The sequence below is a fragment of the Phaseolus vulgaris genome, chromosome 6 (assembly GCF_000499845.2).
Source record: "Phaseolus vulgaris cultivar G19833 chromosome 6, P. vulgaris v2.0, whole genome shotgun sequence".
NCBI lineage: Eukaryota > Viridiplantae > Streptophyta > Magnoliopsida > Fabales > Fabaceae > Phaseolus > Phaseolus vulgaris.
In genome coordinates this window covers 6473957-6490360 of record NC_023754.2, presented here as the reverse complement: position 1 = coordinate 6490360, position 16404 = coordinate 6473957, and the positions used below count along the sequence as shown (strand labels likewise).

The window sequence follows — 16404 nt, the reverse complement described above, 5'->3', positions numbered from 1 at the left end:
TTCATCGTCATAATATTCAGCTGATCTGACTCTGTTATAATCCTCTGTTGATCACAATTTTATATTGAACAAATTCAAATTGTGCTAGACTGCTCTGAATAATCAATCTGTTTCATGTAAAAGCAATCTGTTCATTTTGCCTCTGGTATACTGAAAATTGTGTGTTCTTGCGAAAATTTTTATAAGCTCAATTCACCCCTCCCCTCTTGAACTTAGACACTAATAGACCCAACAATTATATCCCTAAATGTCTAGTATAATGAGATAAAGCTAAATATCAATATTAAGAAAGAGTATAATTTTCTCTTTGTGTGATAGGCGAGGCCAATATATATAGGATGTTTTGTTTATTACTTAAGTGATTGCTATAAAAACTAAAACTGCAATTGCTTTTCAAGAATTAAAACCAAAAATTCACATACATAACAAAAGGTTCTAGTTATTTTCATCCTTTACATTGCAATAGAGAAAAGGGAGGAGAATTAATGAGACAGTGAAGTCATAGATTCCTAGAATAAATTTGTGGCATAGAATTTCCTATCATACAAGTGTTTTCTTAGTGTGAAACTCTAATGAACTTGCCATATATTTGAAGCTTATGTTTTGTTTTCAAGTTTCAAGTAGTGACTAAGATGTAACTTGGGCGCTCTTATTAATTATATTGTTGTCTTAGAGGCCTTTCTTGCAAGAATTATCCAACAAAGCACACGATACAACACAAAGAATCCCAGCATTATTCCCACATTCATCCACCTGTTATCCCTTTCAAGTCCTCTACTCTTCAACACATCAAACCCTGTGATCAAGCACTGTGATCCCTCTATTTGATGTGAGAAACACTCGTTTCTAACATTCCAGTACTCATTAGTGAGGAGTGCATCCAAAGGGTACCTATAGAGGGACACGTAGTACATGAAAAGCCAATACTTTGGGATGCTTTCCTTTGGAATGAAGTATCCTGAGAAGAGGAAGAAGGCTCCAAGAACTGTGCAGATGAGGGAGTTCCCTGAAATAAAATCAGGAGATACTGCACTTAAGAAGAGCACAAGAGAACTTGCCATGAGCACAATGAGCCACACCACAAAAGTGAAGAAGGTGAAGGCAGAAAGGGATGGATTGAGTCCTACAAGCCAATAAACAGGAACAGCAAAAAGTGTGGATACCACAAACAAGAAAGGAAGGAAAACAAAAGTGTTAGCTATCATGTAAGAGGAAATCCTATAGGCTCCCCTGGAGGCTTCTTTCATCAAAACACTCCTCTCTTGAAGGTATATTGGAAGTGCTTCAACAGTAGAAGAGAGGAGAAAACTAAGACTAAATGCAAATAGACCTAACCTTTCTGCAACTCCTCCTTCATCCCTTCCTATCTTTACATAAACACTTCCTAGACCAAAGCCACCAACTAGTGCTTGCAATGTTCTGGCCAAGAAAAGTTGTTTTGTTCTATAAATGATCTTCCAAAATCTTGAGCACAAAAACAGTATCTCTATCAAGTATGCATAACAAAGACTGCTAAAACTTTCCTTGGTACATTGTGATTGGGCAATTTGGATTCCACAGTTTTCTTCCTCTGGCCACATGAGGTGTGGAAATGGCTCCTTTTCCTCAATTATGGAAGTTTCATACATGGAACCGGAATCTTCCAACCGTCGTATAATTTCCATAGAGAATTCTAAAGCATTCAGCTGTGTTGGAATTTGAAATCCCAGTTTACTTATGGTTTCCTCTAGTTGTTCTAGGCTACCATTGTGAACAACTGAACCATGAGAGAGGATCAAGAACTTGGAAACATACTGCAATATTCTATAGCTGGGTTGGTGGATTGAAAGAACCACTATCCTTTGCTTTGCTTTAACAATTGATGACAGTAACTCTATGACTTGCAAGGCTGAAGTGCTGTCCAGACCTGAAGTTGGTTCATCTAGGAGCAAAATTGGAGGATTGTGAATCATGTCAACTCCAATTGACACCCTTTTCCTCTCTCCACCAGATATTCCTCTATTCTCTTCATCCCCAACAAAACTATGTGCAACATGTAAAAGTCCTAGCTCTTGCAACAAGCTTTCTACCCTCAACTCTCTGTCTTTTGGTGTCATTTCTTTTAGCCTAAACTTTGCACTAAACAACAAAGTTTCTCTCACAGTCAGCATAGGAAGCAAATTGTCCTCTTGTGCCACAAAGCCACATATCTTCCTCAACTGAGCTGGACTAGTCATAGGCAGATCATTGATTGAAATACTTCTAGGATCAAATTCTTCATCTTTTACCCTTCCTGCCATGATTCGCAGAAGGGTAGACTTTCCTGTTCCACTAGGACCAGCGACAACAACAATCTCAGAACTTCTGGTGACAAAAGAGATTGAGTTGAGTATATTTAAGGGCTCTGGTGTTTTACTCTGGTGACAAAATGAAAAGGAAGTGGTCTTGTAAGGCTGCAAAGTGTAGGAGAGATTTCTCACAGAAAGTTTATATGCAGTTCTGAATTGATGTAGTGATGGTGGCGGTGAATGGTGGAAAGAGGAAGAAGAAGGACTAATGGAGTCTTGAGGAGAATTAGAAGTTGAGAAGAGTATCACAGAGTCATCTTCAGTGCTAGATAGCCTAGGAGGATTCAAGCATGCTGCCATTGTTTTATTTGGTTATTCTGTGGGTGAAAAGTGAAACTAAGAAGCCAACATTTTATGGGAGAATGTCAAGTTCAGAAGAAATGGAAGTTGCAACAACCAAGTTGACCGTTATGTAGTTGTAGATGCTGACAAGTTTGATAGAGGTAGGTTATCAAGTTCAGACTTTGGACTATTCTTACTTTCATTAACTTAATAACCAATTTCCTAGCTATATTTCCAAACTCTTCACCCTCTAAATTCTATCAAATATGAACTTTAACCTGATATTATATATTATTGCTTAATTGTTAAGCTTGAAAATGAGATTCAGCATTTTGGATTAATTTAAACATTTAGCTAGGTTTTGAAGAAAATATCTGTAAAAAATTAATTTGGTTTTAATTAATGCATGTTACTCTCATTCTTTTTTTACCTTAGGTCAATTTTAGGTGTTAATTGTAGCATATTTGATCACAAGGGTCAACTTGGATTTTGGTGGAACCACTTAGCTGATAGTTAGAACCTCTCATCAACTTTCCCTTCGCAAGTGTAAAAGGTTGATATATGATGGTTAAGCTTCCTGAAATATAGGTAAATTCCCACCAAAGAAAAATGATGTTGAAGGGTGAATCACTTCTCTGCTTTTTTTTTTTAAATATTAAACTGTCACATAAAGTTACACAAAATATTAAATTAGTTCTTAAATTTTCGATCATGTAAAATTTTAAACTCAACTTTCTCTCTCTAAATATATGTAGATATTATTTCTACTTTTGGGATTTTTTTTTATAGTTTTAGAAACTAATGCAAAAATGTTATATACACTTTTAATAATAAAAAACTATTTTTTATGCATAACCTGTGAGAATATAGTTGTGTATTTATAGCTTGATTGAAGAAGTACAGAGTTCTTTTAAAGTTATTACCAGATATAATGTTTAATAACTATGTTATCAACCACAAATATGTGGTAGAAAAATGTTAAATCATGAGTATCCAAAACATATATATCTCCATTGCAATCAGGATGTTAGTTTCTCACTGAATTCATAGAACACTAGTTATAAAAGTATACAGAATATCAGTCATAACATTTTTTATACTAAAAGAATATCAGAAAAAAATGCAACTTTTCAAACAAACAGTTTGTCTTGCTTCTCAAAGAAGCCTAAACTTGATAGAAAAGTATGGAAAAAAATCCCAAATCTGATCCTACATGTAGCACATATTAAAAAAAATTAAGCTGATGCAGCTTGTGGAAAATAATAACTTACTTCCTAAACATAGCATAAACAAGTGTTCGCATAGTATCCAATGTTCATGCAGACTCTCCTCTAGAAATTGAAGAACATAAACAACGACATACTAAGATGCCAATACAAAGGAACAATGAAAAGTGCCCCTGAGAAGGTCTTAAACCAGATAACTGTTCCGTCCGGTTGACCGGGACGTCTTCGTGCGCGACCTCAACCGTCAGCTAGGGACTCCTTCCCACTGGTTGCCTGTGGATTCCTGCAAAAAAGAGGACAAAGAGGTGCCCTAGCGGCCGTGTGCACTCCGACGCTCAAGTCAGCCAGCAAGAAACACCAAAACTGTCCACCTACGTCTCTGAGCACCGCGTATGGCACTCTGAAGGTGGTGAAAGAACTGTGTATATGTGTGTGTGTTGTCTCTTTCAGGCAAAAATATTCCCCAGTCACTTGTACGTAACCTTGAAGCACGAGCAAGCAACTAGAGAGTTCTCTGGTAAATTTGCCAAAAGTTCCAACCCCGTTTCCAACATTCCCCGCGCTATTTATACCTCCCAAGCATTTAAAGCGCCTTAAAGCGCTTTTAATCACAAACGTAACGCACTCATTAAAGCGTTTAATTTAGAAAACGTAGCGCATTTAAGACGTTGAAACGCTTGGGAGCCATCATAGTGCCTGAACGCTCGAAACGGAAACTGTATTGAATGACTTTAATTACCTGGCACCTGACCAAGGGGTGTTTCCATTCTGATATGGCTGTTGTACACGTGAAGGGCCTCACGACGCCATGACCCCATCTGGGGGCGCTTCTGCCCACCTGGGGACGTTTCTACGTGTGAGTCCTCCTGCTGGGAGTGCTACTGCACTAGGGGTGACTTTTTGGGTGCCAACTCATGCGCCCAATCATCTAGTCACTTACTCTGAGAGCGTATTTGTCTTCCTCTCGCACCCTGCACCCGGTTACCCTGGGCGTGACCTTCCTCTTGGGTCGTATCTGTCCCGAAGGCGTCTCTGGGGCGGCAGGGGTACTTCACGAGTCAGGCTGCCCTACCCTGATGCTATCACTATGGCCTTGAAGCCACCTTTTCATTCTCTTTATCACTTTCCCGAGCTATCGGGACCTGAGGCCTTCCCACGGTGTCGCTCCCTCCATGGTCTTTCCTACCCATGGGTATCGGGGAACCACACTGTGATTGCCTTGTTTTTACACTGTTTGATCTGGCGACGCCCTAGTTGGGCGACGCCTTCACCTGGGCGATGCCTTCACCTAGGCGACGCCTTGCCTTGGCGACGCTTCCTCTTGGCGATGCTGGCATTTGGCGTCTCTCCACCTAGGCGACGCCTTGCGTTGACTTTGACTCTTCAGCCGTTGACTTTGACCTTGATTTAGTCAACGCCCAGATACGGGACGGTACAATAACATGGACACTTAGTTGTGAAATTGTGATGATATACTGATAGATCAAATAGGTAGAGTATGATGAGGTGTAGCTCTTCAACATGTGAAACATAAAACCCTTCTGCTGGAACCTTAATTCAGTCGTTGTTGAACTGCAAGTGCATAAAATTAAATTGAAATTGGATAAAATATTACAACATCTCATTGAAAACCTATACTGGAATTAAAAACAACATTGGAAACTTTAAAAACATAATAGAATTGGATGGGAAATGAACTTGTATGGAACTAACAACAAGTATAAACTCAAATCTGGAAAAATAAAAAGGCACCAAAGCTCAAATTCAGAATGTAACTTGTACTCAAATTAAAATCAATCAACCAAAATTAACAACAAAAGTACTACATAGAATTGATGACAATTTTGGATGAACATGACAATGACAATACTTGAAATGGATTCGGAAATTAAAATGACTCAACCAGAAACAAATTTCACTGATTGAAATATCAATAAGACTCAAATAAGAGCAAAACAAAATAGTTTACTCAATTGAACCTAAAACAATGTAAAACTAGAATGTTCAAAACAATTGAACAAAAAATTACCAAACAGAATTTTAAGAACAATATCATGAACTAAAGTTGAAATTAAAACAGCAAGACAACCAAAACAATTGATGAACAACACAAAAAATGAAGAACACACAAAAATAAAATGAAAAGAAGGCACTCATATCTTGAAGAACCAAAGCTCTAGATACGAAATGATGGTGTAGCCTTCATTCCAAATAGGTTTCTTTGAATTTTTGTGGTGGATTGCGGAAGCTCAATGCAAATGGAAGACAATGATGGCTCTAATGGAGCTATGGTTTCCTTGAAGGTGCATGAGAGGTAGGGAGAGTGGTTGGTTGAGCCATATCACTTGGAGAGGAGAAGAAGAAGATCAAGGTGTTTATCTTAGAGATTCTAGACAAGGGAGTGAGAAAAATGCAAACTTGGTAACTATTCACTCATATATTTGATTTTAGTAATTCATGAGCCAAGCACCTCAATTTATAAGAGATAGGGTAGGAAATTTTGGAGCCAAAATTTGAAAAATCAAAATAAAACTCTCCAATGAAAAGGTGCCATGTGGAGTCATGCTTTCCATGTTTAGCTCACACCTTCCATGCTAAATCCTCTCCACTCCTAGGCTTCCATGTGAACCTCCATGTGCTCCATGCAAAGGTAATTTTCCTCCTTTAATATACCCTATACGTTTTGGGTTACATTAGGCTCAAAGAAGTTCAATTGTTACCCTAACTAGTCACTTTTAACCCTAGCTAGACCTATTTTACTATTGGCCCAAATACAAGCACAAAAGCCTATGCTACTTGGCCCAAATATTTGGTCCAATTATTTTATGCTATTGAGCCCAATACATGGCCCATGAAATCCTAAACAACTTTATACAATTTATTTAAGCTAAAGCTTGGCCCAAAAATAATGTTGAATAGTCAGCAAAAACTTAGTCTTCTTGTGTTCTTCTGACCAAAGCTCTAGTTTATGTTTTGATGACTTGGATTTCTTCTTGGATATGTTTGTACATTCCTTCACCCTAGAGTTGTCCTCTTGATTGGGTCTAAAAAAAATAAATAAAAGCCCAATTAGACCCATATATGCAAATAAATCCATAAACAACTTTTAGGTCTTCATCCTCCTTAATAGTTGTGTGTGGTTGGGGGTTATGCCATCAAGTAGAATAGGCTTTATTTTGGGCTTGTATTTGGGTCATTTTCTTGGGCCATGTTTTGGGCAAATTTTCATGGGCCAATTAGAGTAGGGTGTAAATAGAAAAAGAAAAAGTCTAGCTAGAGTTACAATTGGGCCTCCTTGGACCCAATGCAACTTTAGACCACCTAGGGTGCACAAATAAATTACTGGATGCAAATAAAAATCATGGATTGGCAAGGAAGGCATGAAGATCCACATGCCATCCCCTTGATGGAGAGGATTTCCAATAATTCCAAAAGGTCATTTGTCTTCATAGGATTGGAGGACGCTTGTCAGCCTCTAATTTGTGAGGATCTGCTCCAATTAAAGAGAGTCACTTGTCCTTCTATGAGTGGAGAGATTTTAGGGTTAAATATTGCACCATTGTAAATACAAATGTTAGTCCCCTTGTAAATTAGCTTTTAATAGATTATTGAATTGCTGCCAAATTTCAGCCTCAACTAGTCTCTTAGCTCACTCCTTACTATCCTTATTTCTAAGTGTTTTAGCATGAAACCTTTTAGGAGTTGGCCTAACCTCTCTCAAATTTCATTATCATTCTCCATACACCAATATTTCATGGTTTCTTTCACTCATTTTAGCCACCAGATTCCGCACCCCAAAAATATAAAACAAAAGCCACAAAGGCATGAAAGCTAGGATCGTATCAATTGGTATCTAAAGCCTTGATTGTCTTCAAGAGATAAGTTGTTATAGCTTTTTTTTTTTCAATTTCTATCTTGTTCAGTCACTATTTTTTATGTCTTGAATCTTTTTTTGATTTGTTTCCACTGTTTAATTGTTATTTTTTTTGGTTTAATCGATTCAAAATGCTTAATCCTACTTGAATTGTCCATTCTTGTGTAGTGGGACTTCTATTTGTGTTTGCTAGTGTTATTTTTATTTTTTTAGTCTTTCTTTCAATTCTATTTAGTACATTCAATTTATGATGTTTCTTTTTCTGTTTTTAATCCATCACATGTTGTCATAAGTCATGTTATTTCCATTTATGTCATAAGATTCAAGTAGTACTTTGATTCCGTTTTAGTTTTTTGTTTTTTTTGTGTGTAGACCACAAGGTGTTTGTCATATTGTGCCTTTTGTGTGCTTTTCTTTTTCTGAAATTTTGAGTCTCTTATCTTGTTAGTAGATAATTAACAAGTTCATTAGAGTTAGGTTTCCATAATATCTTGATTTTGAGTTCATTTTATTTGGATTCCTTAGGTTTCTTCAAATCTGCACTTTTCTGGAAATTTTGAGCTAGCTGGAAGAAATTATATCAATTCATATACTGTGAGTTTTGATCTGAAACTTTTATGACGAGTTCATATATGTTTGAGGAAGATTGTCCAAAAATTTGAAGTTAAAAAAAAAAGATATAAATCTGGAAAGGAAAAGAACTTAGATTCAAAAGGCTGAGTGAAGTTCATAGTTACCCAACAAGCAACATTGTTGTTGGATTTATTATTTTTTTCGTGTAAGAAGTGAATTGATATGGAATTTTTTGCTGTGTTCTAAGTGGATTGAAGTTTTTGTAAAAAAAAATCAAGGTCGAATCACTTCTGAAAAAAGTTATAAAACAAACAAGTGCATACAAAAATTCATTCTAGATTTTTTGTTTTGTTTTGAAATCTATTCTAGTGTTATTCTTAGGTTTTCTATTTGAGTGCTCAGTGTCTTAAAATACTCCTTTAAAATGTCACAATAATTCCATTTGAGTTTAACAATTTTTCTAATTGAGGTTTTCTTCACTTCTAATTGTTGGTCTCGTAAGGTGAATTTTATCTTGTTTGGAATTATGTTTTAGAAGTTGTGAAAGTTAATTCCTATTTGATGATTCCTTGTTAAAGACTTGCCGGAATTAAAAATTAAGAATCAATACAATATAAAGTGAAGGAAGAGTTGACAACTTGAAGAAAATAAAGAAAATCATTAAAAATTGTAGTAAGAGTAGCATTGTATCACGAAACCTTTGTGTTCAAGTTTATTTTCTCTGCTTGTTTTTTTTTTTTTACATTAGTGGGTTGGGAAAATGATTCCAAAGTAATCCCATTAAAAAAACATTGAAATAATCAAATTCGTTCATTTATAGGTGAAAGTGTGTTAAGGGGCTCAAAGTGTCACTTGCACTTTCACATAGGATACGTTTAGTTCATTTTCTTCATCTTTCCTTGTTTTTCTTTAATTCATTATTGATTAATTTCTTGCTTTCTTTTATTTCTTTTATTTCTTTTAAGTCTCTCTGATACCTAGGTGATTACTCTCTCTGTGTAGTTGATCTTCTTTTGATCACTAGGAAGCCTTGCACACACCACATGTAGGAAATAAAATTATTTTGACTTTTCTTTTTAGGGAAATTTGATAAGATTATCTGAGGTAAGATCTAGCTAAGGAAAGATTTAGTATTTAAGTAGTGCTAGTGACTCACCACTCTTCCTTGGGAGTGAACTTGGAGAAAGTTTGACTTGTTGACCTTGATTGGAACTTCACCAAATTTAAAACCTATTTGTGAAAATACTTTTATCACTAATTTTTTGTGTGAAAACCATTTCTTTTTAATTTCAAAATGAGTGATCATAACCATACATCTAGTGTGTAAGAAAGTAATAGGGAACAAGAAAAGGGTTAAGGGTGAAGAGAGAAACTTTGGTTTTTAAAATAAAATTTAGAAAACCAAATAGAGAAGACATAGAAAATTTGATGATTTAAGAAATGAATTAAGAAAATTTATTAAAGAAATGTTTTCCCTGATGAGTGTCAATGAATACAAAGGGATTGAATAAGAATAACCTATGCGTAGAAGAAGCCCTGAGTATGATGAACAGTATGAGAGTATATATAACAATGATTATAATGAAGAACCATACCAAATATATCATCATAAGCATAGGCATGAAACTTTTCCAAGAGAAAATAGCGCAAACCTTCCTCCTTCTTATGGGAAAAAAGAGGTAGAAGAATTTTTAAATGAAGGTAGAACTAATTTTTAATAGCCACGAGGAGGATAGAAAAATTTCCCTAACTACACTTAGCTTTCAAGGACAAGCCATGTACTAGTATACTGCTTTATTGAAGGACCCTACTGTTAACATTAGACATTGGAATGAAATCAAATATGCCCTTAGAAAATACCATACTCCCTCTTATTATGAAAGAGAGTTGATGTATCAATTCCAAAGGCTTTAACAGAGAGATAAAATTGTAGAAGAACACAATAAGAAAATTGAGTTACTTATGTTGAGGGCAGAAATAAGGTAAGAGCCTAGAAAAACCTTTGGCAGATTCCGAAGTGGTATAAACCTAGAAATCTGAGATAGGTTTAAATTTTTACCTTTTGATGATTTAAATTGATTTGGTTCATTACTATGTTAGGATAAAACAATAACTCAAGAGAATGTCTGCTTTTAAGGAAGATTATCCTAACACATCCCATTCCAGGAGAGAGTTTAAGAGGGAGGGTTACCCCTCCAAATCCCGGTACGAAAGGTCACGAGAGGAAGAAAGAGAAAGAAAAATAGAAAAAGAAAAAATAGAAAAGTCTTTGTATGGAGTTGAACCAGATATTGATAACATTACCTTGTGAGGAAGTGCTTAAAGAAAAATCTGTGTCTGGAGTTCATCCACAAAAAAAGACAAATGAAGGTTTGATTGAAAAAGAGGAATAAGAGGAAAGCAAAAAGGAAGAACAGTCTCATATGACACCCCTGCAAACATAGCCGAGAAAGAATCTTTAAAGGGGGATTTCAATACTTTGAACTCTTCCTCTAAATTAGATAATGTTAATTATTCTTCACAAAAATCTCAAAAACAACAATTTGTGATGTTATTGTCTAGTTTAGGCAAAAAAACAACACAAAGTAAACAAAAATATTTTTGACTAAGACCCTATTCTTCAAAACTTCAAAACTTTTATAAAATAAAAGGCCTTATTTTTGTTCTATTTTCTTTTTCTTTAATTTTCAATTAAAGAAACTTGTTTCATGTTTGTTTGATGTTTATTGTAGATGGATATTTAACACTGGAGGAAAATAACAAATAAACAGAGGCTGATGTCATTGAACATCATTCAGGATCTGAGCACAGATCATTCTCAAGAGGGAGGGAATGCTGAAAATGTTAGAATTAATGACCTTAACAAGAGAATGGGTGAATTGTTTAAAGAAAGTTTTTCGCAAATACTGGTTAAGAGTGAAGATTAATGATGATTTATAGATCAAAGAATCAAATCAGCCAAGAAAACAAAATTATTAAAACTGAACCGGTTGAAAATACGATTTAACCGATTGTTTATGGCAACAGAGATAAATCACAAGTCAAACAAATTTTAAATGAGTGAGAAAGAGAGAGAAGATCACACAAACAATTATACTGGTTCACTCCTTATCAGAGCTACATCCAGTCCCCGGAAAACCATTGGGTATTCAACTAGGCAACCAACAACATATTACAACACACCACAACCACAACGAGGTGATCTTGACCACTCAATAACACACACCCTCTTTGATTTCTAACACACACAGTTAGAACAACCCTCTGACTTTACAAATACACAGATCACAAGTATTCAAACTGAAAAACAATTACAAGAGAATATGGAACAAATTACACCTGGTTACAGGAAATCACAGTTGCTCCTAATCCACTTTTTAACCAAAGCACAACTCAAGGCAATCTTGCTTTCTTGAATCCAAACTTTCACAAAAATGTATTATGAATCTCTTTTCTCTCTTTTGAAATAGGAAGATTAATCACAACTTTATAGCTCATCAAACTAGCCGTTTTAATAAGTTAAACATGAGCCAAAACAGTTTGTAAATAACTGAAAACAGATATAACATATTTATGAAAAGTTGTTAAGAAATTCAAAAATCAACCGGATGAAATGTCGATTTAACCGATTTAATTGGTTTGATATTTAAGCCAACCAAAACCAAAACAATTCAAAAATCCTTCACACAGACTAAGGGAAAAACAACCGATTAAAACGAGAAATCAACAGGTTGTTTTTCACTTAGCTTTGAAAAACATTTTTCTTTTTAAAACCAGTTTGATTCAGTTGTGAATTTGATTAAGAGTGGATCTAGCAAATTCTAAACTACCTAGAACTAAACCCTAAAAACAGAAACAAAGTATTCAAGCTGTCTTCATGGATTTGAAGACATCAAAGCTTCATTTTAACATTCTCCCCATATTTGATGAAGACAAATCCCTGGGTTGCTTTGGGAAGTTCTGTTTAGAACTTGGCACAACCTACAATCACAAAAGGATGTAGGTACAAGAGGTAATGTATTCTAGATATCTCAAGTATCACAGAACCAGTTTCCACTAGGTGATTTCCAAAGAGGAAGATCAACCAAATCAGTGTGAAAACCAATTACAGACACATACATGCAGCAACAGAAAAAACAACCTGTTAAAAAACAGGATTAACCGGTTAAAATATTTAGAGTTCAGTAGTTTATCATCTAACTAAGCAATTATCAAACAAAATAAGTGTAGGAATTAGATGATTACAACCCCAAAGTCACGTCTCCCCCTATTTGTCTTCACAAATAGAGAGGAAGAAGGGATAAAAACAGCATAAAGAGAAGAAGAAATTGTTATGAAAGTTGTAAATGTGCTTCAATTATCCTTGTCATACTGCGACTCAAAAAGTTGATTATGCACAACCTCAATTTGTTCATCCAAGGTTTGATACCTTGTATCCATACTCAGGAACCTTGTGTCACACAGCTCATAAAGGCTCATTTGACTGTCAGCAAAGTCATCCTTTCTATTTATCACGAGTCTTTCAAATGGAGTCTTGGATGTAATCCTCTCATCTCCAGTGGCAACACTTGGTCCAACTTCAAAAGCTTTAGCAGCAGGTTCATCTCTAGTGGCAACAACTTCATTTTCTTCCTCAACTTGTGCTCCACTTGATGAGCTAGCTAGGTCTCCTCCTTTTCTAATCCATTTACCATCAACTTTGGTAAATCCCATCTTACTTAGGGAACCATTGTTGATTTCACTCTTCCAAGTCCACTTCAAAATAATTCAGAAACTTAGCAAAACAGTATAAGGGTAGTGATAATCACTTAACCTTGTAGATTTCTGCATATGATCCTTGAAGATATGGATCCAATTGAGCTTTACTTTGTGCATGATACAATACATGAGGACCAGATCTTCTTCTGAAAGTGTGGAATGATTGTTGCCCCTAGGTGTGAGCATCCATGAGATGATGAAGGCATTGAGCCTCCCATTCATCTTTAGCCCTTCTACTGAGAAACTCCTCATCTTTGAAAGCGGATTCTTGAGACAACTCTTGTAAATCTGCATTTTTTTAAATTCTTCAACCACTTCTATATTTCCTTTGTTGATCCTTAGATCAGTATACTTCAGCCCAGTTATAGCAGACCAAACATCATGGGTAATTTTATGTCAACACCTTTCGCATGAGAGCTGTACCGACCAGTCCTCGGTCATCGACTCTAGTGACTGACCTCAAACATCGCACATCGGTGCCTGATAGCAAAGATGGGCCACGTAAGGTAGGTCTCTGATACGCATATCAGGATGTTGGTCAGTCTTTGGAGATTAATACCACAAACCTCGACATTAGAGATCGATATCAGACCTCGCCAGAAGAGGGAGATATTGGACGTTGACGGTCTGAACAATTATATTGAGCCATATAAGGTGGGCCCTAGAATTATACTAAGTTATCAGTTAAAACGACAGATATAAGGAAAGCCTAAGTCACGAGGGGTCCATGCAGGTGGTGTGTATAACGCATTCAGGCACGACACGAGTGAGTAATCCTTGGAGGCGCTAAGGCCCATTAGGGTTAGGGTTTCCAAGGGAAGCTGCAGGCATGGCACATGAATACTAGGGCACCCGCAGACTAGATGGCCCCAGAGACTTGGTGCACAAGTTGGTACCCAGGCGACCATTATGTTAGTCGTTGCACTCCAGTTAAGGGAAGTTCCATGTGCCAGATTATGCTAAGATTATGTAATAGTGGCGCTGGTACATTCTCCAAGGAATCCTAAACGTGGGTAAGGAAACAAAGGTAACCCCTAGTTTCAACCTATATAAAGGGTGCTAAGAACCCTAGCGAGGTACACAATTTCTATGACTGAAACTAGTTTATACACTTGGTGTTTCTTTGCGCTTATACTGACTTGAGCGTCGGAGTGCAAACAACCGTCAAGGCGCCCTTTGTCTTTGTAGGTGAGAGATTCTTCGATCAAGGAAGTACGATTCTCATGCGGAGATAGGACGGCCAAAGGTTGCCGTTCGAGTCAACCGACGAGAATATTTGGAGCCCACCGTGGGGCACGATAAAACAAGGTCCCACTCGCAACCGTGTTAAGAGTTTTTACCAACGATATGAGGAGTACGAGGCAAGGATCTATTGTGGCTTCAGGTGTCGTACCCCCTGGAGGGGACAACGTCACCATGCAACAACTTATGGAGACCATGCGCGCCCTTCAGGAGGCGGTGGCAACATCTAGGGTTGAAATAGTCGCGTCGCAGGCGGACAATGAAGAGTTGCGCAGAACCAATGAGGAACGCACGGTGGACGAACGTGCCCCACCCATACCACTTAGTGCACACCCCATGCCTTTCTCTCAAGCGATTATGGATAGAGCGTTGCCAAGCACGTCTCTTAGCCCGAAGGTCACCTTCACAGGTGATGGAAACCGTCCAGCCTCGAAAGTTTCGGCCAAGAAGATAGACGAAGATCGAGCTTTAATGAAGAGTTTGTAGAGTCTTTTTCTTCTTCTTAACCTTGTAAAAATTGTATAGAGTAGTTAGGAAGTTTTGGGCCTTGTATTTTGGGCCAAAGTAAAGAAAGATGTAAATAGAAAACAAAGTAATGTGTAAAATAGTAAAAGAGGAGTGCAAATAGAAATGTAGGCAAGGAAGGCATGAGGCTCCACATGTCTTCTCCTTAATGGAGAGGATTTGCACAATAAGGTGGTGACACTTGTCACACTCTCATTTGAGAGTTTTTGAGAGACTTTCTCCTATAAATAGGAGTCTCTTATACATGTATTTTTTTAACTTGGAATTAGTAATGAAATGTTGCCTAATTTTGGCCATTCTACTTGTTCTTAAGTTCTCCCTAGGTTAGTCTCCTTCAAGACTTAGCCTAGACTCTTTCCTAGTGAGTTGGCCTCACCTCTCACTCTCACAAATTCCTAACTCCACTTCAATCCATGGAAACTCCTCTTGAGTTTCTTTAATGCTTCTGCTCATCATATCTCCTTCATCATTCATCCAAAGAAGAAATTACAAAGATCATTACTAGAAGAAGATTGTTTTTCCATCAACAGGTGTGAAGGACCCAGAGCCTCATCTCACGACGTTCCACACCCAGATGATGCTCACAGGGGGATTTGACGCTGTGTACTGCAAGCTGCTGATGAGCACGTTGAAACCCACAGATGAGGCCATGACGGTGCACGCCTTCGTCAAGGGAATGTTGCCTGGACCTTTCAATGAATAAATGCTCAGGTTCTACCCAAAGATGTTCAATGAGATCAGGCGTCAACTTTAGTGCACATCGGCGCAGACGATCGAGTCACGAGAAACGTGGCCTCGTCGGTCCTATCTGACCTCAAGCAATAGGTCGACCTTAGCCCATGAGGGTGCACGAGGCGACCATAGAGAAGAAGGGCGCGGGTAAGCAGCAACCCTACGAGAAGCCTCAGGCTAGAGCGCGCACGCGGAGAGACCTCCCCCCAAGCACATGTTTCGTGTGGAGCTAAAGGAGCTAATCGTTATTCCTAACATAGCGGTGAGATTGAAGATGCCCCCCAAGACAAACAGAAACAAAGATGGGGGCCAACAAGAACACTTGGTGTGAATTCCATCAAGCATATGGCCACCCCATACGTAGCTGCTTGGCACTGGCGCACCAATTGGACGAGTTAGTAAAAAATGGCTTCTTGAAGGACTAACTCTAGGCGCCGCAAGAAGATCAAGCGTTGGTGGTCGCAGGGGTAGATCAGGGGCACGAGGTGCCCATTCATGGTGAAATCAACACCATCTCTGGAGGATTCTCAGGAGGAGGATGCACCGCCTCCTAGCAGAAGAAGTACGTGCGAGAAGTGATGGCAGTAGAGGTGCGGGAGGAAGATAATACTCCCGATGTCGACCTCGTCTTCACCAATGTCGATCGCTAGGACTTCGTCCCACACGACAACGATCTATTGGTGATTTCAGTAGTAACAAAAGAGAGAAGGGTGCATCGCGTCCTCGTGGACCAGGGAAGTTCGGCCGATGTGATGTTCTGGTCGACCTTCAACAAGTTACAGTTGTCACCAGACCAGTTGAGGCCCTATACGGGTTGCTTGTACGATTTCGTTGGAGACCAGGTGGAGGTACGTGGGCACATAGA

General features: G+C 37.8%; 1 protein-coding gene across 1 annotated transcript; it reads right to left on the bottom strand.

Moving 5' to 3' along the window:
• Positions 1–423: 423 nt before the first annotated feature.
• On the bottom strand, positions 424–2663 carry LOC137831007 (ABC transporter G family member 23). The gene has a single exon (XM_068638490.1). It carries the CDS (start codon positions 2625–2627, stop codon positions 657–659), a length of 1971 nt encoding a protein of 656 aa, XP_068494591.1. The 5' UTR covers positions 2628–2663; the 3' UTR covers positions 424–656.
• Positions 2664–16404: the final 13741 nt, after the last annotated feature.